Raw genomic sequence first — 27,800 nt, forward strand, 5'->3', positions numbered from 1 at the left:
CAGTAACATTAAGTCGTTCGTTACCATATTATAAAAACACCCAAAAAAGATTGTTTATTATAGGCAATGTTTGTCATGTGGGTAATTGTTAACGTCATATGGAATATTGTCAGTAGTAGTAGAACTTTTAAAATATGAAATGCAGATGTTTAAAACAGCATTAAAATCGTAAAAAACAATGTGTAAATTTAACACTGTGAAATGAAAATGGACATACATTGCTAGACTCAAAATGTAGAGAAAAGTTGAACAGTTGCACATTTTGAAAGAATAGCACACATTGCTTGACTCAAAATGTATTTACGTGTTTTTGTTACGTAATTAACTATTTATTTTTACTTTTTTAATTTCTCATACAATGTCTGATTTGAAATATACATAAAATATGGATATGAATACAATTTTAAGACCCATGATCTTCGTTAATGACTTTCTTTCAGAAAAGGAGAGACCGCGGGAAAATGACGTCACTTCCTGTTTGGCGAATGTGTACGGTGTTAGGATGGCGCGGAGCTGCTGGCTGAAATATGCTTGACGAAAATTTTTAATCGCCGTTTACAAGCTAATTGAGAATCGCCGATTGACTGCAAACGACTCTGTGCGTACGAGATAGCATGAGTGTCAGATCTTGAACTCTGCTGTACGGTGTTTGGTTCATATTTTCATATCCGCCTGTTGTCGTTAGCTCACTCCCAGAGATACAGGTAGGTATTGTTCATGTACTTTCTTTTAATCTTACTTCATGCGCATGTTTTAACTATAATGTGTTTTGATCGCCTTACTTATGTATGTGCAAATTCTCGAGCAAGTATTTTTGCTCATGTATACAGTCAAGTTGTAGCCGGGAGATTTTGTAACTCTTAACGACTAGCTTATCTTTTTATTTGTTTTAAACATTCATCTATTTGGCACATTGAATTTTTAAATATTTTTTTTAGTGCAGTGTTTTTTATTATATGACAGGAAGTGGTGCAGTTACACGCTCACTGTTGCTGCTGTCTCTGATTCAGGAACTTCTTGTACTATTTTCTTTCTTTCTTCCAGTAACGTTAGCTGATCAAAAATGGATTCAATGGATGAGTTGTATGGAGACATTGTTGACAAGTCTTCTGGTAAGAGTCTTTCTTCAGCTCAACTTTTCACATAGTAGAGAAATTCTATGTATTATCTTGTATTTATTGTAGCTATAATCGCTAATTTGTGTTGTACATTTGATCTATTAATGAAAGATTTGCCCAGGTAATCCACAGGCAATACTTGAATAGCACATTCTTGTTTATGTAAATTTATTTTATTGAGGAGAAGTTGGTTTTATATTCACATATTCAGACTTTCTCCTGAACCCTTTAACAGGCAGCATAAACTCCTGGTTTATCTTTTGCTCATATGTTGTCTTTTATTATTATTATTTAAAAAAAATAAAAACATGGTAAGAGTAGTGTAAAAAACAAATTCAATTCAAGACATGATAAATATATAAACATGGAAATATATATATATATATATATATATATATATATATATATATATATATATGTATATGTATATGTATATGTATGTATGTGTATATATATGTATGTATATGTATGTATGTATGTGTATATATATGTATGTATATGTATGTATATGTATATATGTATGTATATATATATATGTATGTATATGTATGTGTATGTATATGTATATATATGTATATGTGTGTGTGTGTGTGTGTGTGTGTGTGTGTGTGTGTGTGTGTGTGTGTGTATGTATGTATATATATAAAAATAAAGAGATCAGATGCAAAAACCTCTAAATACCATCTGAAATGTTCGACTAAAATGAGCATTTTTCTCAGCATCCTTTGTTTATGTTCAGTTATTTCACTTTAAAGGCAATGAAAATAACTGATTAAAGTAAAATTACTGAGCCTAAACACAAGTGTTGGAGAAAAATGCTAATTTTAGAAGAAAATATCTAACGGCATTTAGAGTTTTTTTTGCATCTAAACTCTTCGTAAAAGGGTTAATAATATAATTTCAAAAAAGTATTTGCACAATTCTAAAAAAGGAAATTACATTAGGAACCAATGATTATCAAAGTACAACATTGTTCACAGTCAAATAAATGGTGCTGATGTTGTTTTGAAGTCATACTTGCATGCTATCTCAGACCAAATATACGAAGTAGTGTGGTGGACAATATAGGGACTGTTAAAGTGAACGAATGTACGAAAATAAAACCAACTTTACCTCAAAATGTTGTTGTTGTTGTTGTTTTTTTTTGTCCAGCATTGCATTATCACTGCAATACCTTCAGTCAAAAATTCTTTCATTGAGTTAAAGTTGGTTCCAAACAAGCTTAGCACTGTTTATTTGACTGTAAACAACGTTGTACTTTGATAGTCAATGGCTGCTAATAGGATTTCCTTGTTTATAATTAGCATATAATACTTTCCTGAAATGTTATTTTTGCGGAGAATGTGCGAACATAAAACAAACTTTACCTCAATCTTAACAATTTCAATAGTTAATAGGCAAAGTCATGTAAAATAAACCAAATGTTGATGCATTAGTAGCACAAAACTTAAGTAATAAATATATGATTTTTACATGTAGCCTTTCACCTGGGTTTGGTTTTTAATAACTAATACTTGTTTTTTCATATGAAAAGTACTTTATCTACATATAACTATTTTCCTGATTTTTTTTTTATTTCTTTGTACAGGTTAGGTGTCTTAGCTATATCAAAACATAATATACATGTATATGTGGGGCTCCTTTTTTGGATTATGACTGGATCCCTGTTTGTTTGACGCAGGTACACCTCTCTATCACAGTGAGGACTCTGTGGACATTTACTCTGGCCTGGAGAATAGCCCTAAGTGTGATGGGCACAGAGGTGGGTTTTATTAATGAAAATGTTGTAATTAAAATAATGAATTGTTTAAATCACATTTCACTGCTTTTTATGTATGTTGATGCGTGAATATCAGTGATATGTAGATGAAAACTTATTTTTTCTATTTAATTATTGATTTTAATTATTGTCTTCTTTTTTTTTTAAATTGTTTAAAGTTAGCACTTTACTTTCTCCTCGGACCATGGAATCTATGGATATATATGAGGAAATTATTAGGGAAGAACAAGAAGAAAAGGAAGCAACTTACAATGAGGTTTGTTGGGAAGACAAGTTTTGCTTATGATATTGATTGGGTTATTCTTGAAAGTAAAGAAATTTACATATCTTTTTAAATTTGACAATTTGTCTTTTATTACAGTTAAAGCAAAAATTTGATGGTGCACAAAAGCAAGTTAATGAACTCCTGTCAAAGTTACAGCTACTGCAGACAAAGGTGTGTTTGTTTTAATGGTTTCTGGTGTATATATTCTCATAACTAGTTCAAAAATCAATACATTTTTGAAAATTTTCTTTATATTTAAAGAATTCAAGTTTGAGCACTGAAAACATTCTCCTGAAGAAGAACATTTGCTCTCTCATCAAGACGGCTAGAATGGAGATTGTGCGTAAGGATGAGGAGATTAGCCGACTCAGCAATAGGTAAGAACTCCAGAACTAGTACTGAGATCAGCAAACAAATGATGAACTCTGGCTTGTTTGGTATGGGACGCTGTTTATGTTAAAAGTCACTTCCTTGTGTTTCCGCCACAGGTCTGGTCGTGGTAGTTACGGTCACAGTTTTCATCAATCTCAAATGGGAAGTGCCCCTGCAAACACAAGACACACTTTGAACAATTCTACATGTTCGGTTTTAGAGTCACGTGGTGCTAGACAAGAAAAAGTTACAGATGTAATAAGTCTGCAAAAGGACAGAATCACTTCAACATCAACTTCAGCATCACAACCGTTTGAGGTGCTCCAGAGATGCCCAAGAACTGAAAGTGAAAGTCCTCTGCAATGTCAGAATAAATCTGCTGCTAAAACTGACCGTGAGATCCACAGTATTCAACCACAGCAAGAGTACGGACCAGTCCATCCTAATAGTACATCAGAGAGTATAACAAATCCCACCACATTGCCCGATATCTTGAATACTTCTAAAACGAAGAACTCTATAAAGAGAGTTCCAGATGAAACTACTGATTGTCAGTTGAATAACTTGAAGAGCAATAAGAATTGCCCCTCAAGTCAGGATGACAAGCTGGAAAAGTCACAAAAATGCACAAGTGAGGACAAAATATTTAAAATGAAAAATAAGGATGTGTCACCGCAGAGTAAAGTGGACCGCAACTTGAGCAAGCCAGTAAGATTGGAAAAAGAGCTGACAAAGGATAATTCTGTGTCTAGTGAAAACAGGAATCAGCAGCCTGAGGTTCCAGTTATTCTTAAAAGTTCAGAGCAAAGCCATTCTTCCCAGTCACACAAATCTTTGTCATCTGTTTCTTCTCACTCATCCAAAACTTCAATTAAGAAAGCAGCAGACGTGGAGACGCAGAGTCAAGGGCACATGCATAAACTAAACGCAGAAAAAACAAGCAAAGAAACTAGACAATCTGGATTGAGCAGTACAGAATGCTCTGTGGTCAATGAGGAGAAACAATCTCAAAGCCACAAAGGGAAGAAAAGGGATGCAAGTGGTCCTGAAAGAAAAGAGGAGAAACGTTCTAGTGCAGAGAGGAGGAGCAGCAAACCTGAAAGAAGCAGAGACCATGAGCAAAAGAGGCCAAAGGACAGTGACAGGAGCAAAAGAGATGAGGGTAACCACTGCAGTAGCAGAGAAAGAAAAAGCAACAGGTCAGAGAGTAGCAGAGACCATGAGCGAAGAAGTACAAAGGGGAAGGATAATAAAGACCAAGATAAAAGATCTACAAAACAAGTTGATGGCTCAGATAGTAGGCGAGCTATTTCTTCTCCCAAACATGATTCTCAATGGAAGGATGTTAATAAGGAGAAATCATCAAGCAGAATTGATGAGGCTTCATCAAAAAGTAAAAGCTCTCATAGACATGACAAATCGAGAAAGATGGTGGACTTAAAATACCTTGATAAAAGTAGAAGTTCTAATAAGACTTGTTTAGCAGATAAGGAAAAAGAAAAGGACAGAAAAAGAAATGGACATTTGGAAGATCATCGGGTTGAGAAGCATGGAGAATCAAATAAATTAATCACGGATGACAGAAAGAGGTCCTCTAAAAAGCACAAAACTAGCAGAAAATGTCAAGACATTGAGAATGGGCAGGACATGCATCTTGAATCTGTTCATTTAGAACCACCATCAGTGGTAGCTGTCAGCAGCAGTCCCTGCAAAACAACTAAGGATGACAGTCCAGATAGAAAACTAAGTTTTATGGAAACACTGAACCTCACCCTGTCACCTCTTAAAAAGCAGAAACCATCTTCGGCTCCCAAAGAAGCCACTGGAGCAACATCTGAAGATGCCATCTCTCATAACAGCAGATGTTCTGATGCTGGGGAGGAATTCTTTGTCATAGATGAATTGAAGAACAGCCAGAACAGTGTTGATGAAATGGATGAGAACCCTGAGACTACAAATGTAGAAGACCGTACCTGTTTAATCAAACTGTCTGAAAATGCTTTGGATATGATAACAGGTGTAACCTCTGAGAAGCCCTCAACAAAAAACATAGAAATAGCAATACAAAATGAGAATATCACTGAAAATCAAGAGACTGGAGACAAAGTGGCAGCCATTGTTAACACATCAGAAGAGAAAAAAGACACATCTTTACAATCCAAAATATTAGACAATGATTTAGTTTCAGTAATAACTCTAACAAAAGAATCTTCAAATTGTGCAAGTCCAAGCCATGCTGAAAATTCTCCAGGAACTATAGATAATGCTGTTGCTGTTTTTAATAATTCACCTAATAAAACATCAGAGGATGCAATTTCAGATAGTGTTTCTCAGTCAATAGTTGATGGTTGTCCGCAACCGGATCTTTTTGCCACTGTGTCTAAAGAAACTTCTCAGAAGGAAATACAAGGAAACACCCTGCCAATGTCCAAAGATGTACTACTAGAATCAAATGAGATTTGTCAGGAAAATGTGTCATCCTCTGACAAGGAGCACAATAGTGCTACGATTAATTCTTCTGGGAATTCTGACAGCTCTGTCAACATGGAAGTTTCGTCTAGCACAGTTTGTGCAGATCTTAATGGCCCAAGCAAAGTCATTTGTGATTTTGAACAAGTTGATTCTGCTGAAGACGATAGAGAAAGGGAAATATTTGAAAACATAAGAATGATTGAAACACAGGAGACATCTGAAAATCTAAAAATATCTGAAACATCACTTCAAAGTCCATTACAGAGTGAGAACACTGAGGCTTCAATTGATGGCACCAGTGTTGAAAAGGAGACCATGTCATTCTCTCAGCCTGGTTTCTCAGAACCAGATTCCACAGAGAAAGAGGAACAAAAACCAAAGTCATCTAACTCTGTTGTGTTTTGCCATGATGAAGACTCTATGATGCTTACACTAAGAAACATCAGAGTTATCCCAGAGCCCATCAGCCCTCTCACAAGCCCAGTCCGTCAGGTTAAAAAAGCACAACCTCCACTTGCTGAGAAACAACCACATGTCAAAAGTCTTAACAAAGGTGGGTGTGGGTTTTTGTTGTCATATTTTTTTAAAATAATTATCAGAATAGCACTCGTTTGACTTAAATGTATGCTTGTATAGCATATGTATAGATATAGATTTTGCTATATTATATATGTCTTTGTTTCTTTTCAAGATCTCTCAATTGTAACAGCTGGCAGTGAGAAGGATAAAGTCAACATGGAAATGAACAAGGAGAATAAGTCACCCGACTCTTCAGTCACATGTTCATCCTACAACGTGACAAAAGATGCCCTCTCAGCCAGTGGGAATGAGGAAGATGAGTTGGAGGACGGTGAGATAGTGAGTGAGAGTGAAGAAGAGGGACCTTTGTTTATCCAGACTCCTCCAAGAGAAAAAGACAAATCAACCTCAGGGGCTCGTACAAGTCCAAAGCTATCTGCATCTGGGAAAAGAGTGCCCCAAAAGAAATCTTTTGTCCCTGCAAAACATTCAGAGCGAAGCAAGAGTTCAAAGTCAGCTTCAGCTAATGACAGTCCTACCTCAGGCAAGAGGCGCTTTAAAACTGTCAGCCCACCACTGAAAGCAGCGGTCTATACCTTAGATGGTTTTATGGACATGTTAGGATCTATTCGACATGAGTTGAGGAAAAAGTACATGAAGCTTCAGAAAAATGTCACCAAGACTGCCTTCTGCTGTATAGTGGAGATGTCTCATGCTTCTTTTACAGAATTTATCAATGCTGTTGACTTGGATACATTGTGCTGCAAAGGTAGTGACATCAAAGTTCAACTCAATAAGATAGTTTCATCTATTATGAGCAAGGTTACCAAGAATGGCATTGTGAATCGTATCTTTGAGCAGAGAGCTGGAGACCTCAAGCAGAAGTTGTGGACATTTGTGGATGGGCAGTTTGATTTTTTGTTTAAGGAAATAAAGTTGGCACTCAAACGTGTATCTGAGCCATCCAAGACTACATCATTTGAGAATAAAAATTCAACTCTTAAAAGAAAAGAGTTTGAAAGTGAGACAGTAGAAAAAGAACCTTTTAGCACACCTGGGCCTCTTCACATTGCTAAGAAGCCAAAAGTTGACACAGGAAATTTAATCAGAGAGGCCCTTCCACATAATCTGCCTCGAAGGGGCCTTGGGAGCAGGGGTAAAAACATAAAAGCTGTCATGAATGAAGACAATCAGCCAGCAAAATTGGCAACTCCACATAAGCTTCCTACTTCATCCTCAGAAAGGTCTGTCCAGGAATGTACCTCTGGATCTGAGAATAGAAGCTCTTCCTATGTCCGACGTCTTTCCCATAATGGATCGATTCAAGATAAATCTGACTTTGAACTTCTCACCGAGCAGCAAACATCAAGTTTAACGTTCAACTTGGTGTCTGACTCTCAAATGGGAGAGATATTCAAGTGTCTTTTGCAAGGATCGGATTTGCTTGAATCCAGTGTTCCCGTTGGTGACAATACAAGTTGGCCTCTCAGCACTCCTCGCAAGGAGGGACTTGCTTGTGAGAGCTTGATTGGATTTATGACCCCCAACAAGACACCATTTAAATCCATCACATCCTGGTCTTCCATTTCCCCCTACAAGTTTCCTTCAAACAGCAAAATGCTGGTAGACCCAGCAATTCTTGATGAGAGCTGCTTGTTAGAAGTTCCCTCTAATTCAGAACCATGCCAGCTTGCTCTTCAGTCAACTGTAGTCTCCCAGAGATCATTCTCCATCTTGGCAGAAGATCTAGCCGTATCCCTTACAATTCCCTCACCACTGAAGTCAGATAGTCACTTGAGTTTCCTACATCCTGGAACTGGACAGCCGCTGTCTGCCCCAAACAGTGTCCTTAGTGCGCATTATAGTGAAGATGCTCTTCTTGATGGAGAAGATGCCACAGAGCAGGACATTCACCTCTCTCTGGACACTGACAACTCCAGTTGTGGGTCAAGCCCCAGCAGGACTTGGGAGGGTTCTGATCAATTGGGTTTCCAGTTCCAGCCCAATTTACCAATGCAGGCTGTGGTAATGGAGAGATCAAATGATCACTTCATTGTGCGCATAAGGCGGACATCCACTAGCCCAAATGAAGGGAAAGCAATACCAACATTAGCTAAATGTCCAGAGCCATCTCTTAAGCCTAATCTCAATCTGACCCATGAAGACTTGAGTTCTGCACCAACAAAGTTAAACAAACCCTGTCACATTTCAGAAGCAGCAGAATCTCAACCATCAAACCAAAAGTCCTCATCTGAAGGTGATAACACATTCTGCAACAATGCCAAGCCTGTTTCCAAAGATGTGTGTTTCCTAAGAAGCAGTGCTCTTGAGGAAAACAGTGCAACAGAGGTTAAAACATCAGAGAAGGTGTCAGAAAGTATAAGCAACAACATTCAGAGCTCAAGTGCACCAGAATCTGAACCTGAGAGGGTGTCAAGGAAACGTAAGGACCGCCAATCGGAGTCAAAATCAAAGCGCTCAAAGGTAGAAAAATCTCAAGAAAAACATTCCAAGTCCAGACATAAGAAAAAGTCAAAACCCTCTAAAGAAAAAGTCTTAAAAACTGCAACACCCCCAGTGTCCCCCAGCAGCCTTTCTGCTAAGAATGTAATTCGAAAGAAAGGGGAAGTGGTGGTGTCATGGACCAGGTGAGTTTGTCAATTCCAACGCTGTTTTTGTTTGTATGCAAATAAAATTACGTTTAAGCATCCAGTTAACCAGTTGATGTCTCTTGAAGGGATGAAGATCGGGATATCCTTGTTGAGCTTAAAATGAAAGGAACTTCACCCAAAACATTTGCTGCTCTGTCAAAAAAGTTGAAGAAATCAACAGAGCAGGTATGCTTCCTTATTATTTTTTGATTGACTTATTGACACATTTTTTTACATTGACTAATCTAACAGTTATGTTGTAAACTAATGATTGATGTTTTTTTACAGATTGAGGAGCGATTTTCTCAACTTATGAAGCTTTTTAAGAAGAAAGAGAAAATGGAGAATTGATTGGACCAGCAAAAACTTGAATGAAATGTTGATACCATTATCTCCATGAACATCTAAGGAGGAAATGCAACATAATTAACATGAAAGTCAGTGTATTTGATCGGTGACTGTTGTTATTTCAGGGCACTTACAGTTGGAACTTACCAAGAGGTCTGCAGTAAATGGTGTAATGTCTTTTAGAGCTTTAGTTTTTCAGTGTTAATAGATTATAATAGAACAGATGCCCAATAGCCAACACATTGAAGCATTTGATAACTTGATAAACTGGTGCTGTGTGGTCTACTCATAATTATTCCTTGATCTGTTACGAACATAAAACAGGCAAAATAACGGTTAATAGTATTTCAGTACACAAAGCCTTGTATGATGCCATGCTATTTACTTAATTTTCTTTATCTTTGGTCATTGAACAAAGTACTACAGTTGCTGTTTTGTTAATGCTAATTTTTATGCAATGGAATTAACAAAAAAAGTGTTTAATTAACATCACCAACTTGACTTTCATGTTGACTTGTGTGATGCTTTCAATGCCTTTTAAACGTACCTCCAAAGACTTGTTTTTAATATCTTTGACCTAATTGCTTGTGTGCCTACAGGCCTCAACATATATTGACTTGATTTTTTCATCTAATTATGTGAACAAGTTTGGTATTTGAGTAACATGGTCCTAAATGTTGAAAAGGCTTTTCTTTTTTTTGTTCGATACTGTCATGATTTTAATTTACACTCTTTCCTCACTGGTCACCACAAAAATAATTTCAAAGATTTCCATATTAATGACATAAGTAATGTTTCAGGGATTTATCCCATGTGTGTGTATATTTGTAAAGTTGAATAGAACTGAAATTTTTGATGACTTTTTAAAACGATTTTATTTTTTTCTCACAGAAAGACTGTAGATGTGGGGAAATTACCATGTATGTTATTTGCAAATACATTTTGTAAATATTTGTAAGTTCTGACAAACCTTTTGAAATAAATCTTATTTATTTAAATGCCAAGTCTTTAGGGTAATATTTCAGTTTCTAAACAGCATTTCTCAATCTGCAACTTTTATTTTGGATTAGTTTATTTAAAATGACATTTTCCAAATCGTATGAATTAAATAAACGAGGAAACATCTAAAATGCAAATCATCCAATCATAATTAACATAATCAAATAATCAGCTAATGTATGAAGTTAGTTCCTTCTCTGGAATACATTATGCTTATGCTTAATGAAATTTGTATCAGCGGGTATAAATGCAGAGACTTGTCGAATAATTGACTGCTCTGTAGTCAAAGCTTGTATGATAAATTTAGGTCACAGTCTGCGGCCGTTAACCTTAATTCACCCCTTAAATCATGATTCTGTCCACATTCAGCTAAACTAAGACTTTAAAATTGAAGGTTAAATGATTTAAATTTGTTAATTTATATTTAAAAATATGATTTTCAAAAGTCAAACTTATTTGAAATTGACAATAGCTGTTTTGCTGACTCTTGTTTTTCTTCCAATATAAGTGGTTCTTTATAACTATCTGTCACTAAAGGAAATCTGAATTTCTTGATTGCATAAACCCTTTATGGGGATATAGAATTAAACAGCTTGTTTCATCTATGGTTATTATACACTAACCATAGTTTTCTAAAGCATAATTAGGATTAACTATTTATTTTACATTTACTTAAATATAAACTAAAGGAAAACATATATTCACTAAGTAAATGAGCTGCTGCAGCAGCAGGCAGTGTAATTACATGTCTTGCGTAATTTGTTATATGAAGCTGAATGGTATCCAATTGTTAATTACATCTGTATCTGTGCAAAGCTATTAACAGTTGGCTCACAAGGTGGTTTTCTCTTGTTACATCACCCGCAGACTACAGAAAAGCCCAAAATAGCCCTTCAAGCGTTTGACAGTGAAATCGGACATGACTCATTGATCATCATGTCTCGTCTAGACGCAAGTGTTGTATGTTCAGAGGGGAATTCTGGCTTACTGTTTACTAAATACTGCACAGTACACTGCATTCTACTTTTAGCGATCGGTAAAATAATATGCATTTAACAGCAAATATTTCAAGAAGCAGTAGCATTGTTGTCACATGAAATGACAATACATTTAATTGTGTAAAAAGAATTTACGCTTTGTTTAAACTGCTTAAGTAGTAATACTTAATATTTAATCATAACAGTAATCATACTTTAGAAAACAAATTGTCTATAACACTTGGTCTCAAAGTTAATATGTGCAAAAAAAAAAACACAGATTAAACAAATCTAGCCGTTTAAATCTATATCACCAGGAAGTAATCAAGAAATACAGATTCTTCACACAATTCTTGAATTTTTTGGCCGACCACTTTTATTAAGTTAACTTAATTTGTGTTGGGACAACATGAAAAAATTGTGTGGAACACAGTATTTTTTTACAGTGTATATTGGATGAAGTACAAGAGTCATAAAAGTGTTGACTCTATAAGATTAAATTATTTCATGAATGTTGACCAGAAGTTATGAGGGACAGTCGACTGGAGGTGCCTCAAGAATCATAGGTAAAATGCGTAGCGGAAAATCTACCACAGTAGTCCCATGATGAATCAGTATGAAGATTTAAGGCAGGCATTATCACTTGTGACACTGAAAATGGTGGGTCAAATTAAAAACATTGTGTAGTATCATACTAAGCTGTTCACTGGCTGTAGTTGTTTATCTGTGCAATCAATTTCTATTTGCATATTCTTAAAAATAAAAGTTACAACAAAGTGGTTTCAAAGTGATCTCACAGAAGAACCATTTTGGTTTTCTCATTGAACAATGGTCTCAAACTCAATTCCTGGAGGGCCGCTGCTCTGCATAGTTTAGCTCCAACCACCTCCAACTCTCACCTGCTTAATAGTCTTTAGTAGTTAGTAATTTTTTGTGGGGTGGCAAATCTCCTAGAGTTCGGAAATCATTGCTGCAGAGATGTCAAATGAGTGGTGGGCTATCGTTACCAAATTTTCTGTTTTATTATTGGTCAGTAAATTATTTTAAATTAACATTCTGGTCTAGTTCATCTACTGCACCTTGGAGCAGATTGGAAGCCATCTCATGTGCATCTACTTCACTGTTGGCTTTCCATACTTCTCCCCAATCTTTCAACGTCTCCTCTTCCCTAACACATAATCCAGTAGTTGTTGCTACAGTTTGGATCTGGTGCCAATTCAGAAGACACCTTTTACACACAATTTTACCTCTGCTACAACATTAATGCCACTACTGGAAAATCACATGTTTCCCCCATCCCTTACGGATCCTGTATTTAAGCAATGGTATGCAAAAGGTTTAAGACATTTTCAGGACCTTATGGTCTTTTTTTGTAACTATGCACAACTTTCCTCTGAAATTGAGTTGTCAGAATAGTCTTTAGTAGTCTTGAAGATCTTGATTAGTTGGATCAGCTGTGTTTGATTAGGGTTGAAGCAAAACTGTGCAGAGCTGCGACCAGTTTGAGATCCAGTTTGAGATCTATGTCACAGAAGCAAAGAATCTAATTCAAGAACAAAGAACAGTTCTTAAAAGAAACTATTTTCACTATGGTAAAGAACGTTTTAACAGTCTAAAGGAATGTTTGAGAAATGTTAAGGTTCTGTGGAGGTTAAAAGTTCTTTATGAAACCATCAATGCAATCAAAAAACCTTTAAGAGTATGTATATAGTTTTCAGTTATAAAGTATTGTGTTAGCACTATAACTCATATTCATTACCTGAACATATGCACACTGGCACGTTTCCAGACAGGTCATGACGTATTTTAGGATTGATGCCAACATGCTCCCTCTGACCTGCTCTCAACAGTTGTGATGCAAGTTAGTCCCCTTAGGGTACCGTCCAGCCTACAGATCGATAGCAGCTTTGTATGAGTTGGGTGCACAGGATAATGAGTTCATTCAACAAAGTGATGTCAACAGAGGAGTACCAATTTCTCCCATGAGTGTGAAAGACAACTGATGTTGTGGGATTTTGCTTTTAGTGTGATGGACTGATGCAACAATTGTTCTGTGAATTCCACAAAAATGTAAGTTTCTTTTTTTAAAATGGGTGAAAATGATCAAACCTTCATTTTGGATTTGACCTTGTAAGGCTGAAATTATATCTATCTGTTCCAATTGTTCTTCTATTAACCTTCACTCTTCCAGTTTTAGGCCATGTGAAAATGGGAGATTGGAACTTGCTTGGGAGTATCTTAGAGGAGGTTCACATTCACTCCACCATTGTGGGCAAAATCTGGCTTACCATTCTTTTCATTTTCCGCATGCTGGTACTTGGGGTTGCTGCGGAAGACGTATGGGATGATGAGCAAAGTGAGTTTGTGTGCAACACAGAACAGCCTGGATGCAAAAATGTCTGTTATGACCAGGCGTTCCCCATATCTCTTATCCGATACTGGGTCTTACAGATCATCTTTGTCTCCTCGCCATCTCTGGTGTACATGGGACACGCACTCTACCGGCTCCGAGCTCTGGAGAAAGAGCGGCACAAGAAGAAAGTCCAGCTGAAGGTGGAGCTGGAAGAGAGTGAAGCTTTGGAAGAACACAAAAGAATCGAAAAAGAGCTTCGGAAGCTGGAGGAGCAGAAGAAAGTGAGGAAGGCCCCTCTGAGGGGTTCCTTGCTGCGCACATATGTGTTCCATATCTTAACCAGGTCAGTGGTGGAGGTGGGATTCATAGTGGGGCAGTACATGCTCTACGGTATTGGACTGGCGCCCCTGTACAAGTGTGAGCGTGATCCTTGCCCCAACAGCGTTGACTGCTTTGTTTCAAGGCCGACAGAGAAGAACATCTTCATGATTTTCATGCTGGTCATTGCAGGAGTGTCCTTGTTCCTCAATCTCCTGGAGATATTCCACCTTGGTGTGAAAAAGATCAAGCAGACCATATATGGATCCATGTACAGCGACGACGACAGCATTTGCAGGTCAAAGAAAAACTCCATGGTCCAACAAGTGTGCTTCCTTACCAATTCCTCACCACAAAAACAGTTGCATTTGACACACACTTCCCTTGCCGTGGCACCTGATGGACAGATGGTACCTTTGCCTCTCTATATGCAGACAGCTGGTCATGTGGTGTCCAACATTAACCCTAATGGATCTGTGCAGCCTCTGAGACAGGACCGTCTTCCAAGCCAACCCGAAATTCAAGTTCTTCAACAACTTGGAACTAAAGAACGACTGTCCATTCCAGACAATCGTCTGTTATCCTGCAGCAGTGAGGATTCTGGCCCCAAAAGTTCCGAACCACCAAAATATTCTCAGCAGCCCCGAGCTTCATTCAGAGCCAGTCATATAGAAATACCAGCAGCATTACGGAAGCACAGCCGTGTCAGTCAGTGTAAAGACTTCAGTGAGGAGAGTGATTCAGTGGAAAGCGGAAACTATCCTACTGCCAGGAAAGCCAGCTTCATGTCGCGGGGTCTTTCAGAGAGCCCGTCTGAGAGTGCAGCCTCCAAGAGTGGATCAGACACAGAGGCCAACCGTATCACTCAAAGCGAGAGTCCCGCTATAACACCACCCCCAGCAGCAGGACGCCGAATGTCAATGGTAAGTAAATTAACACATAATATTAGTTACATTGCGAAGTAATTACAGTAAGTACACGGTTGTTGGGTCCAAGCTTTAAGGTTTTTGACTTGTAGGGTACAGCGTGTTCGAACCTTGGACATGTGATATATATGTGTGTGTATATATATATATATATATATATATATATATATATATATATATATATATATATATATATATATAAATTGCCCTTTAAGCTGAATACTAGCGTCTTGAAAAATAACTAGTAAAATATTATTTACTGTCATCATGGCATATATATATATATATATATATATATATATATATATATATATATATATATATATATATATATATATATATATATATATATATATATGTATATATATATATATATATATATATATATATATATATATATATATGTATGTACTACACAAGGTATTTGAAAAGACTTAAATGTCCAAATTCATAGTAGTCCTCCTAAAAGGCAATGCAAAAAGGCCCAGGATGAAACAAACATTTGAGTCTGCTGAACACTTTACTATGCCATCAACTGTACTGAAACTAACTATGCAGCTGCTGGGTTGGTCACATGACATGTCTTTAATATGCCTGGACAACATTCATACCACATACATTTATTAAAAAGCACAAGTGGTTATCATGTAATTACTTAAAATAAGTAGTTACTCAGACAGGATGTGAATTCAGATAAAACCTAGTTGTTAAGAGCATAGTCAACAATTTGTTTACAAAATCATGAATATGTTATCCTGTCATTGAACAGAAAATATAATTATAATTACACAGTAGTTGTTTTTCACAGACTTAAATTTAAGTAAAACTTACTATAATTATATGACATTCATTCATTTTCTTTTCGGCTTAGTCCCTTTATGAATCTGGGGTCGCCACAGCAGAATGAACCGCCAACTTATCCAGCACATGTTTTATGCAGCAGATGCCCTTCCAGCCGCAACCTATCTCTGAGAAACATCCATACACACTCATTCACACTCATACACTACGGACAATTTAGCCTACCCAATTCACCTGTACCACATGTCTTTGGACTGTGGGGGAAACTGGAGCACCTGGAGGAAACCCACGCGAACGCAGGGAGAACATGAATTACATGACATATTAATATATAATAAATATAATTATATAACATACAGTTGCTATATTAACATATTGATTAAATTGAATCAATATTTTTTTATCAAACACAAATACTGAGAAAAAAAGATAGATGAATATATAACTAAATAACAATGCAGCCAAAGTTGGAATAATCTTAAGTGAAGCACTTAAGATTAGGTAAAGTGCTGTGTGCCGTGATGGTGTATTGTAGATGTTAAAGATCTATGATTCATACAGTAAATATTAATTATTTCATTGTTTTTTTTCAGAGCATGATCCTGGAACTTTCTTCAATCATGAAAAAGTGACATTTTGCAGACTGAAGTATCAGCTGTCTTCTAAGCAGATAGCAGGGATGGATATTGTAATTATGGCAACATGCTTTCACATTATCTAAAATAATTTAACTTTACATACTGTAATGCTGTAATACTCTCGATAGAGGCTTAAAGTATTTTCAACAAACCCATTCACAGTAATTGTAGCATTTCTGGTTTTAACATGTCAATAAGAGTTTACCATGAGCATGAATGTGATGTTTTGCACATGAAATTTTTGACAAAGCTCAAAGAGCACTCGATGGATATCTATCAAATTAAAATCAGTTTTTAGAAATGTGAATTGACTGAAGACATTTCGTTGAATTTATTAAGGTCTTGGCCTTTGTACAATGTATATATAGTGGTGGCTATCAGTGGATATGTTTGAATCAGTTGTTTTTTTAATGTTCTTTTTTTTTAAGTGTTGAAAATACAACTTTGGTCCTTTTTTATCTTATTTTATGTTTTAGCAAATCACCTGTTGCCATGTACCTTCTTTAAAATAAAGTGCTTTTGTATTCACTGCAATATTCAGATCCTTTTTCCTTAATATTTAATAATTACTTAAAATCATGGATATTAAATATGTTTATTACCTCAAAACTGTTTTATTCCTACAGTCTGCTATAAAATAGCGTGCTCTACTAAATGGGAAAAACGAGGCCTACTGCCATCTGGTGGCGAAATAAATATTACAAAACGGTTGATCTTTAATGCTACATTGTACAGCAGCAGTTTGTGTTCCAGTCTCTTGCGATTTAGTATGTGTCTTGACATTATAGATGTCTTTTGTCTTCGTATTTCAAGGTTAGTTGATTTTCCGTCAGCGGTAGCAGCATTCAGAAAAACCGATTGATTTCAGCAGAGGTTAAAATGTGCAGGAAAGATCTGAGTGACTTCGACAAGAGCAAACTTGTTACGTTAAAGGTAGATTATCAATGAAACGGCAAGGTTTAAGGGATTATTCCAGTCAGAAATGGTGAGAATTTATCTATAGTCTTCTTATTCTGTTTGGTCCGAGTCCTGACATAAGTCAAACTTTTTCTATCTGTGGAAGACGGACTTCTCTTGCGCGTTTTGGTAAGTCACACTTTTACAGCAGTGTATTTTTAGCAATTCTTACAATATAGTTGTTTAAAAGTGTTTTTTTGTTTTGTTTTGTTTGGCTTTTAAATATAAAGAGACATACATTTTTACGCTTTACCACTGTACCATAACTATAAATTTAGGTTGTCCCTTAATTGGTTGCAAGTTTCTCAAAAGGCATCCCCTCATAAAAGAGCCCAACACAAATCATATACCCTAGATGCCATTGGTTAAAAAGAATAATAACAGATGATTTATGATACACTTGCTATTTGCAGTTGGAAAGAAAGCATAATGTTGAAATACAAAAGATCTGTCATCCATTTTTTTCACTCTCCCCTCCTTTCAAACCTGTTTGAGTTTATTTATTCAGTTGAAGATAAAATAAGATATTTAAATAAGGCTGAAAACATATTTCAGTCAGTATATTTTCCATTTAAATGTTTGGGTATTCTTTACAAACAAGTCCTGTAGCCCCAAACTACAACACATTGTGATGCTTAAAAGAAAATTCCTCCATATTAAGACAGCAGCACATTCTATCCTATTTCCAGTGTGCCAATCTAGCAATACATTTAAAAAAAGACTGTTCAGAATATCATTCATTCATTTTCTTTTCAGCTTAGTCCCTTTATTAATCTGGGGTCGCCACAGCGGAATGAACCGCCAACTTATCCAGCATTTGTTTTACGCAGTGGATGCCCTTCCAGCTGCAACCCATCACTGGGAAACACATACACACTTATTCACACACAGATACACTACGGACAATTTAGCCTACCCAATTCACCTGTACAGCATGTCTTTGGGTTGTGGGAGAAACCGGAGCACCCAGAGGAAACCCACGCGAATGCAGGGAGAACATGCAAACTCCATACAAAAACCCAACTGACCCAGCCGAGGCTCAAACCAGCGACCTTCTTGCTGTGAGGCGACAGCAGGCGTTTGTGTTGATTACTATCAGCTGTCAATCAATACTGTCACTTGCTGAACACTCAAAACCACTCAAAATGCGAGGAATCAAGACTGAACAAACATTTTCTGTTATTAAACTTCCAATTTTCACATCTTCATATCTTTGTCTTGAAGAATTCGCCCATTCACCCCCTCTTTCTTAGATTAGCCAGGATAGGGCAGCATGGTGGCTCATTGGTTAGCACTGTTGCCTCACAGCAAGAAGGTCACTGGTTCAAGTCCCGACTGGGCTAGTTGACATTTCTGTGCGGAGTTGACATGTTCTCTTTATTCTCGTGTGGGTTGCCCTCAGTCCAAAGACGTAAGTGAATAGATTAAACCAAATTGGCACAGTAGAACAAATAGTTCTTTCATTATTTATCAATATATCAGGTTTCAATATACGCTTCAGTCAGTGGTCTGTCACGCCATAGCAATTTCCAATAATCTTTAATAGGCCCAGAACTAACCCAGGGGAGCTCTCAAGTCCTACCTGAGTTCAAACTCACCTCTTGCTTTACATAACAGGAGGGAGCCCCATTCTCGAGGATCTTCAGGACTCTCTCTCGGGACAGCATGCCAAACACGCTTTATAATCAATCATCAGCTAAGTGTGAATTCTTGAAGTAACATTTTAATTAGGTTCAAATGATCTGAACTTTCCATCACTAAACTTGTATGCTATAGTGTCAATCTTTTTTGTTTGTGAATATATCCCTCGTATGCATACTGCAGATCTTTATGTCTGCTTCTGTCTGAAATCAGTGTCATGTTTCCAGAAATTATTCACTATTTCCTTGGGGACTGTTCAAATTGAAAGCTAAAAGCTTGTCGGACTTTTAGAAGTGGAGCGGGGCTTGCAAAAGATCAATATTTTCTTTTTGGTGAAGGGCACATATATAGGGCAAAAACGATTTAGACAGCATAGCCGAAATATGCTTTACACTGCAGTGCATGAAGCTTTCCTTTTTTGGTCATAACATTGCACGCTTTACTATGTAACCTGTGTACATTATGTCTATTTTTTATTTTTTTGTTTACATTAAGTGTTAATATTTTTGATTGAATCATTTTTTTTTTTAAATTTTGAGTATTTGACATAAAGGGCATCACATATAATTAGAGTAATAAGAATAGTTATTTAATAATTATTAAATAATAACTGCCCATATACAGGTTAAAATGTTTACCCTTAATGGAAAGACTTTATGAAAGTTTTAATTAGTATGACCCTGTTGTTTATGCACCAATTTAAAGGACACCTATTTTACCCCCTTTTCAAGATTTAAGATAAGTCTTGTGTCTCCAGAATGTGTCTGTAAGGTTTCAACTCAAAACACAGATCAAATTCAGACTTATTATACCTTTAAGAATGTTGGAATTTTCTGCTCTAAACAGTTTTTGTTGCCTGTGCCTTTAATGCTAGTTCTTTCCGCCAACTGTTCCCACATGCCTGTCAGACTCAGAATGTGCCTTAATCTCCGCCACGGCTGCGTCAGATAAACAGCACAGTGACAGACATGAAGGAAGCTACAGTAAGAACTTTCCCAATGATTATCTGATGTATTTGTTGTGGAGTTAATGAGTCGATGAGTCACACACAGAGACGCACACACACAGACACAGAGCACACGCGTTATTGTGTTAATGTACGTATTAAACCTGATTTAATGTCCACAACCCAGGATTGAAACGTCGTACTGACATGCGGCTGTGGTGATAAAGTAAAGATGGTAAAATCGCTGTAATTCATGACAAACATGCACTGTTTTAAAAATGTTTTAAACTTGTAAAACTAATTCTTGATCCCATTTAATGATTGATGATCACAGAGAGCTCAACAGATCTTTTAATCTCAGTTGTTTTGTGCACGTCCTGTCTTGTTGATATGATTATATGCGTTACTACAGAGACATGTTAATAAACGGCAGTCAATCAATTTGGTGGGCGGGGAAACTGCACTACTATGTCACATTGCGGTGGGCCTCAAAATAGTAGGGATTTGGAACCTATTTAAATATCAGGAGATTTAAAAAGACACTTATTGTCTTTATATCACACCAATATGACTGTGGACACACTACACCTACAATAGATGGTTACAAAAGATGATTTTCATCATGTGCCCTTTAACCCTTTAACGGATGGAGAAACAAGCAAGCACAACAAAACGTACATGATATGTTTCTTTATTTCATAAACAGAAATGGTGTCTAGACAAAATCTGTCATTTATATAACACTAGCAATTGAAATGCATGAAAATGAGTCCTGCACAATACCGTATGTACACTGGTTTTTAAGTCATTAAATTCATTAGGGTCATGTAGCATTTCAAAATGAAAAAAAGTAAAAATTCTTAGTACAGAATAAGCAAAGAAACAGCTACCTCAAATCGACAATATTAACACAAAACGCTCTTCTAGAAAAAAATGCGATAAGAAGTCAGAAAGAGAGATAGAGAGATAGAGAGAGAGAAAAAAAAAACAACTCGTGTGACTACAAGTCAGAGCTATTCCATTAAAAATGATGCACCAAAATCTACCAATACAATAATCCATATAATCTGTGTAAAAAGCATGTAGAAAAAACACCTGATGCAGTTTGCTGATACAGTCATTGACCAGTAATGAGAGGTATGAAGGATTTCACAGGTAGATAAGTGTGTGAGAGAGAGAGAGAGAGTCCGCTCTGCTAGCCGAAACATGGGGGCTCACAGCCCCTGCATACACACTTCACTTGAATGTGAACTATGGCCTCTGGAAGTTCTAAGGCAAAGTTGGAGGTGCACTTTGTAATCATGGTACACTGGAGCATCCCCATCGGGCGAAAAAAGACAACTTGAGGAAAAAGGAGCATAGTTATCAAACGGCCATTTTTCTGTTCGCTTGTAAAAACGTACAAAACAAAGAGACAGAATGCGAAAGTCAAACAAGCCTCACGATTTCTATGTACATGGCAAAATTCTCGTAAAACACGACACCTTTTTTTTTTGTAAACATTTTGCCTTTTTCTTGCGCCGTTTTCATTCCGAATACCAAATGTTTTATAAAGTTAAGCAAATTGTGAAAAAGGCAAGTTTTTGAGCAACGCTTTGGAACGCCAGTGTTCATATTTCAGAGAAGCAGCACGAACAAAACAAACCGACCGACACCAAACGAGAGCTTACGTAGATGAAGAGATGTAGGGTGTTTTCTAGTACAGTATTGGTTCTCAATACATTTACTCAAGCTTAAAATACGCATCCATTGCGGATGGAAAGCTTAAAAGATTAGCTGCGGCAGCCAATTTACAACCAAAAAATTTGAGTTGAGATATTAAATAGCCCTTGTTGGGTTTTCATCTAAAATAATTGTGCAAATCTAGTCCGATTTCTCTACGCACCAATACATTTTTAGCTTAGAAACTATAACAAAAAGAAATGCTACCCACCCATTAGCTTTATAAGAAGACACACAAAAAAATGCAAGAAAACATATGCCAAGAACGAAAGCTGAGCTCACCAGCTACCATCAACCAAAAAATAACAATAAAAAAAGTTGGCACGCACCCTGAGACAAGATACAAGAGCAACCACAAATCCGATACGAAAATAAAACCTCTGTAAAACAACAAAAACTAGCAGAAGTGTTGTTGAGAGGAGAGCTGATAAGCTTATTTGACCTGTGAGGCTTTCAGTGACCAGGACGAACCCTTGAAGTCACGGTGGAGGCAAACATGATGCAGCTTTTAATAACAGAGGCTAACAGAGGTCAGAATTCCAATCCGTGTCACCAGACTCCCGATCTCTGCATCCAAACGTCGGCCTGAACCGAAGCATCCCCAGGCTCTTAAGGCCAAGTGTGCAAGCGTGAGGAGTCAGCCGTATCACGTACGGCCCAGAAAAAAAAACACAACAAATACATTGCTATGTGAGGAACGTAAAAGCAAATGTTTTTGGATCGCCTTGATGCAGGTGTGACCTTTTGTTTTTGTATCCAGAAATTGTGGACATAGATCCTCAAGTGTACGACAGTGTGCTTGTCATGTGGAAGGTCATGCATTCCACGTTTCGTTATTCATTATTTCTACAACAACAAATAAGAAAAAAAAATGCATCATTATAGGGATGATTTGCATATGTGTGCACAAATGTCCACTTGGACCCATAAATCTTTAGTTCTAGTCTTGTACCTGATTACAATTTAGAAATAGCAAATACTGTTTCAATTTCTTTAGAAAAAGAGAAAGAGAGAAAGAGAAAAAGATCCACAATGAAAACAACAGCACAACTATCCATCACAACACCTCTAGATTCTACATCCCTAGGAGAGACCCAGTGTGACTTGTTTATGTGTGTGTGTGTATATGTGTTTATGTGTGTGTGCTTGCATACGAAGGGGGGTGGGGGGATGTATAACAACTCGCAAATACACAAGCACGCACATGTAGAGCTCTAGGGGGTCATTGAAATAATATAGAACTATGTCAAACGATTGACACTCCCAACCTATTGGGAGATCCAGGCTTTAAAGAAAAATGCTTTTCGTTTTTGCTCAACTAAACCAGAGTCAAGTCCGGATTTCAACCGTTTTAATTTTGGCCTACAGTTTTGAGGCAAAGAACCTCTAAACAAACTATATAAAATATACAGTCAGCATGCAATTCCATTAGTTTGGATATATGTGTCTAACAAATGTACAATAAAGAGAAATATAGGACAACTTTAGGAAATGGGCTTACTCCATTTAATTCAGATCTGATTTTTCAAGCTCTCTAGGGGCGCGTTCACATTTGGAAGGTTTGGTTCTTTTAAAATGAATGGTGCACACCAAACAAGTGGACTGAGGATCCTACAAAAATGGGTCTTGGTCCACTTGCAAATGAAGTCTTGGTTGAATGCAACTAGGCATGGGACGATAACCGTTTTCAAGGTATACCGCGGTTTGGAAAAGTCAAGGTTTTAAAACATTTCTGTAATACGGTTCCTAAGGTATGTGTAAGATTTTTTTGTTTATGATTTAGTTTTTTTGGACAACAGTATTTCCAGCAGAAAAGATATCTGAAGATGCCGTTTTAAAATTGTAAAGAAACCTGTGTTTTGGAAACAAATGAAGACAGCAGAAGTCAATGATTCATTTGAATTATTTAGCCAGACATGTTTACCGCTACAAAATATTAAATATATTGTGTTTAAAGGGGAAAAAAAGTAGTTTTTTTAACCAGACATTAAAAAAGAATATATTTTAGAGCAGTTATAACCGTTATATCCAAGGTTATCATACTGTCAGAATCTTATACCGACCCATGCCTAAAAGCAACACAGATTATAAGTGAACCAGGACTATGTATCTCAATTATTTGGCCTGGACCAAAATAACCAACCTACAAGTGTGAACAACACACTTTAAAAGCAGCTTTTTAGTGTCTTCCATAAATATTTGATTTGAACACTTCATCATCATCTTCATCTTTTTTTATTTTTTTATTTAAATGAACTTGAAAACGTTCTTTATAAGATATTGTGTCTTTAAAGATCATCAGCCAAGAGAGACACTTTAAGTGTTCACATTAAGTGCTTCAATTTCAGACTTTTCAGGGTTCTGAAAAAGAAATCCCTTTCAGAAGTGCTGAACAATCAAAGAGTGCTGAGGGAGGGGAAAACAAAATTGAGTTCAACATCATTTCCGCTCTGTAAAATGGGCCAAAACTGAAAGGGGTGCTAAGGATAACACTGTTCGCAGGTGTCCGTGAGCACACTGTAAATACTGATAAGAGCACGTTTTCACATTTAAAGAAGAACAGCTCACCACTACGCACACCGTTTACATCCAAATTACATGCAAGGGGGTCTATGCGCTGCACCAGAGGGGTCGTATGCGAGCGTGTGTGTGCATGCGTGAGTGTAAGAATGCTAGTTTCCTGAGATTAAGCACATCCATCGTCATGGGGAATTCATTCGAGACAGGAAACAGCAACGATTTTCCCTTCGTGACAAAAAGGTGCTTGATAAAACCCCAGAGAAAAGAAAGAAAACGAAAAACAAAAAGCGCGAAAGTTACTACCTGTACAATATTACCTAGTCCATCTCCATGCACCGTACTATTTACAATACGCTTTCTGTCGAGCGAGCACTTCTCGAAAACATCCAATGGTATAGTATTGCTGACCCAAAAAGGTGGCCAAAACTACGATGCGAGTCTTCTCCGTCGTACTTTATTTTGTATCAGTGCTGTGGAAGGCAAAGGAGGAATGTTTTTAGATACCATCGTCTGTACAAATTACGTGTTGCGGTACACAGACACTACAAACGCATGATGCAGAAGACATTTTTGCATATGGACATTTACAGTCTAGCTGCTGTAGAAAAAAAACTGTATTATTTTTTTTTCATGAGTTATACTGAACATTCAGAATATTTCCTGAGTTTGAATTTACTGTGACAAGGGCCACAAAGAGAAAGAGAAGATAGAGAGAGAGAGAGAGAGAGAAAGAGAGGGAGATTTAGAGGTAGAGGGCAGGAAGAGTAAATGGAGGTGGAGAGGGAAGAAAGAGACAAAAAGAGAGCAAAAAGCTGCTGCTAGGTCCGTAGAGGTCTGAATTTGAGATGTGGTCAGCGCCCATCCCAACTGAATGGACTGTAATTGGAAACAGACAGTGTCTCCACTGTCCTGGAAAGGTGTAGCACCATCGTGAAGTTCTGTGAGAAGGTCTTAGCCACTCTGCCATGGCTGAACGAGACAGAACCTGGAGAACAGTATTGCTGCTGTTAAGACAACTGTAGTGTCAACCTTTGTTTAAAAAAAGACAATAAAAAGACATAAATATATATATTTATATATATATAAAAAAAATCAAAAACACTGGCAGAGGCTGGCCATCTCAACAGCCCTCGACTTTTGAGGGTTTGTCAGAAGACATAACTAAATTAAATAATAAAAAACAAATCAACACAGAGAAACCACCGTCATTAGGTACAGTCCTTTCTGTTGGGCTGCTCGTCAGTTGTACATTTATCTGTCATCTCTTGACAGAAGTCTACTGTCACCGTTTGATTGGACTGTTCCAGGGAAAGCCCCGCCTCCAGATAGGCAGAGCTGGCCTCTTGCTCCTCCCTGTGGTTGGCTGCGTCTTCAGCCCCGTTGCCAGTTTTCCACTGGGGCTTTCGGGTTGTCCCGTCTTTTTTGGAGGCTGATTTGAGGAAGCTCTGTTCAGGGGTGGAGGAGGCGGTGAGGTCGATGCTGCCGGGGGCCACGGAGGACGTGTTGCCGGGGCGCAGTATAGGGCAGTAGTGATGGACCTGTTCTGGGCTCAGCTGCACATCTCGACACACCTCCTCCGACAGACAGGAGAAATTCTCCCATAACTCTCCCATGCACGCCTTCAACTGGTTGCGCTCTGTTAATAGCTTCTCCTTTTCACACACCTGTAGGGTGGACACACACAAAACACACATAATATAGCCAGATTGTAGTCATCGTGATTTTTGCTCGACCTTTCCAAGTGTTTAGACTGAAAGACTTTTTAATAACCATTTTGCAGAGACTACTGTGAAGTTTTTTTTATGTTGTGTTTCTGGCAGTTGTCAAAAGTGTTACTTACACATAGTCTACACTTAACGACAATCCACTTCTTTTCTTTGATAAGTTAATTATAACAAGAATCCGTTGCAAAAATGCAAGTCTCCGGCCTGCCATTGATTCTGTTTCAGACTGTCTGTAGTGATGACGGGCGATTTGCAAATGAATCGTTTGTTTTCAATCCAGATCTTCTAACCAGTTCATTAAATTTAACAGAGTTTTCGTGAAACGGTTTGCGTCTTCAGTACTAACAAACCCAATACCCCCTCTGACTCGAAATAAACCAATATCCTGAGTTATTCAGTTACTAGAACAGTACACAAACTCATCTGCTGTGAAAAAAGAGACCTTAAGAGATCTTATGCGTTTAGAGCTGGAAAGAGAATTGATCCGGTTATCTCTCGAGTCCTCTATCGGGTTTGAGTCATTCGTTCCTCACGGGCCAATCATATGCGTTTAGAGCCAGAAAGAGATTTGATCCGTTCACCTCTCGAGTCCTCGGGTTTGAGTCATTCTATCACGTGATGAACGAACGACTCAAGAACCAGAAGACTTGAAAGGTGAACTAATCATCATGGCTCCTATCGGCTCAGACTGTGTACATTGGCTAAGATTATATGTGACTATCAGTGTAACGTGAACGAACCACTGACACTTGAAGACATGAAGAGGTGAGCTGAGCAAAGAGACAAAAATACCTTCATAGACAAAAGAGCAGGTAAACATTGAATTATTATTTTCTCCTTCTTATAGAATTCTATTTATGACTTATTTGTTGTGTGATCAACCTTTTGGGCTCGTTGTAGATGTATTTGGAAGCAATTCGTAACATTTTAAAAATATTTTGGCAAATTGAACCAAATGAACAAAATGACTCAAAAAAAGATTCGTTCATCTCGATGAACAAGACTCAAAGATCCGAGTCAGTAAAATGATCCGAACTTCCCATCACTAATATTATTACGTAACGTGAAATACTTATAACTCGTTACCCCCAACACTGATTATGACTACTTCTAGAACTAATAAGTGTCAGCTTTGCCATAACAGAATATTCCCTGAAAACCCTGTACACCAAAGTACACATTTCTTAATTCCTCATAATAATCATATTATGCTGGTTTTATTATAATTAAGCCATGGTCCTTGAGGGAATTGTTGGCTGATGGCCATAATGAGGCGATTTCATGTTTTACTATGCCAGTGAGACAGTTTGTTCCACACAACATAGTCAAAACCTGCTCCACGCTCATACATAAACACTTTGTTATGAGCATCCAGTGATGTATAGATCCCGGCTGAATTACAGTAAGTAGGTCACCCTGCAGCACTAACACTGCCTTCTCTCTCAATCTCCACAGAGATCGACATACTTCACACATCTCACAGTCTTCATACATACATTCATGCTACAGCTTCTTTTCAGTTGTGCTTTAATACAGCTGTCAAACTCCGAAGATAAGAGGACGGCCGAGCAGAAGTAGAGGCATCTCTCCTGCTGCTTTCTGGGACATTATATAGAGGATGTGCATGTGGCATCAAAGTGCCAACTGTCATATGTAGACACATCAAAGACAGTGGGCTCCGCCTCCATCAGCCAAACAGCATGGCACGGGCTCTGTGATTGACAGGTAACGGTTCAACATGACCGCATAGGAG

The 27,800-nt window shown here is 37.4% G+C and overlaps 3 protein-coding genes across 6 annotated transcripts in view; 2 read left to right on the forward strand and 1 right to left on the reverse strand.

The window, feature by feature from the left end:
• Nucleotides 1–488: 488 nt before the first annotated feature.
• On the forward strand, nucleotides 489–10,523 carry casp8ap2 (caspase 8 associated protein 2). The gene is made up of 10 exons (XM_056481185.1): nucleotides 489–704; nucleotides 1,045–1,112; nucleotides 2,800–2,880; nucleotides 3,057–3,154; nucleotides 3,260–3,334; nucleotides 3,425–3,540; nucleotides 3,652–6,560; nucleotides 6,699–9,174; nucleotides 9,264–9,363; nucleotides 9,466–10,523. Exons 2-10 carry the CDS (start codon nucleotides 1,064–1,066, stop codon nucleotides 9,526–9,528), a joined length of 5,967 nt encoding a protein of 1,988 aa, XP_056337160.1. The 5' UTR covers nucleotides 489–704; nucleotides 1,045–1,063; the 3' UTR covers nucleotides 9,529–10,523.
• Nucleotides 10,524–13,709: 3,186 nt separating this feature from the next.
• On the forward strand, nucleotides 13,710–16,531 carry gja10b (gap junction protein alpha 10 b). Its single transcript, XM_056481285.1, has 2 exons — nucleotides 13,710–15,095; nucleotides 16,493–16,531. The coding sequence occupies exons 1-2, from the start codon at nucleotides 13,710–13,712 to the stop codon at nucleotides 16,529–16,531; spliced, it is 1,425 nt and encodes a 474-aa protein (XP_056337260.1).
• Nucleotides 16,532–20,756: 4,225 nt separating this feature from the next.
• Nucleotides 20,757–27,800, reverse strand: part of bach2b (BTB and CNC homology 1, basic leucine zipper transcription factor 2b) — a 171,506-nt gene continuing 164,462 nt past the window's right edge. For all 4 annotated transcript variants that reach the window (XM_056445632.1, XM_056445630.1, XM_056445631.1 and 1 more), the window contains one exon: nucleotides 20,757–25,987. In XM_056445632.1, coding sequence (XP_056301607.1) covers nucleotides 25,532–25,987 — 456 coding nt within the window. In that variant the 3' untranslated portion in view covers nucleotides 20,757–25,531. The remainder of the gene's footprint in view (nucleotides 25,988–27,800) is intronic.

Source organism: Danio aesculapii, chromosome 20 (assembly GCF_903798145.1).
Source record: "Danio aesculapii chromosome 20, fDanAes4.1, whole genome shotgun sequence".
Taxonomy (NCBI): Eukaryota; Metazoa; Chordata; class Actinopteri; order Cypriniformes; family Danionidae; genus Danio; species Danio aesculapii.

What these genes read in the sequence shown, in the direction of transcription:
- gja10b (XM_056481285.1), top strand. Translation starts at nt 13,710, where the DNA reads ATGGGAGATTGGAACTTGCTTGGGAGTATCTTAGAGGAGGTTCACATT. An exon ending in CAGGACGCCGAATGTCAATG is followed by an intron (nt 15,096 to 16,492) that starts GTAAGTAAATTA and finishes GTTTTTTTTCAG; the next exon opens with AGCATGATCCTGGAACTTTC.
- casp8ap2 (XM_056481185.1), top strand. Translation starts at nt 1,064, where the DNA reads ATGGATTCAATGGATGAGTTGTATGGAGACATTGTTGACAAGTCTTCT. An exon ending in CATTGTTGACAAGTCTTCTG is followed by an intron (nt 1,113 to 2,799) that starts GTAAGAGTCTTT and finishes TGTTTGACGCAG; the next exon opens with GTACACCTCTCTATCACAGT. An exon ending in TACAGCTACTGCAGACAAAG is followed by an intron (nt 3,335 to 3,424) that starts GTGTGTTTGTTT and finishes TTATATTTAAAG; the next exon opens with AATTCAAGTTTGAGCACTGA.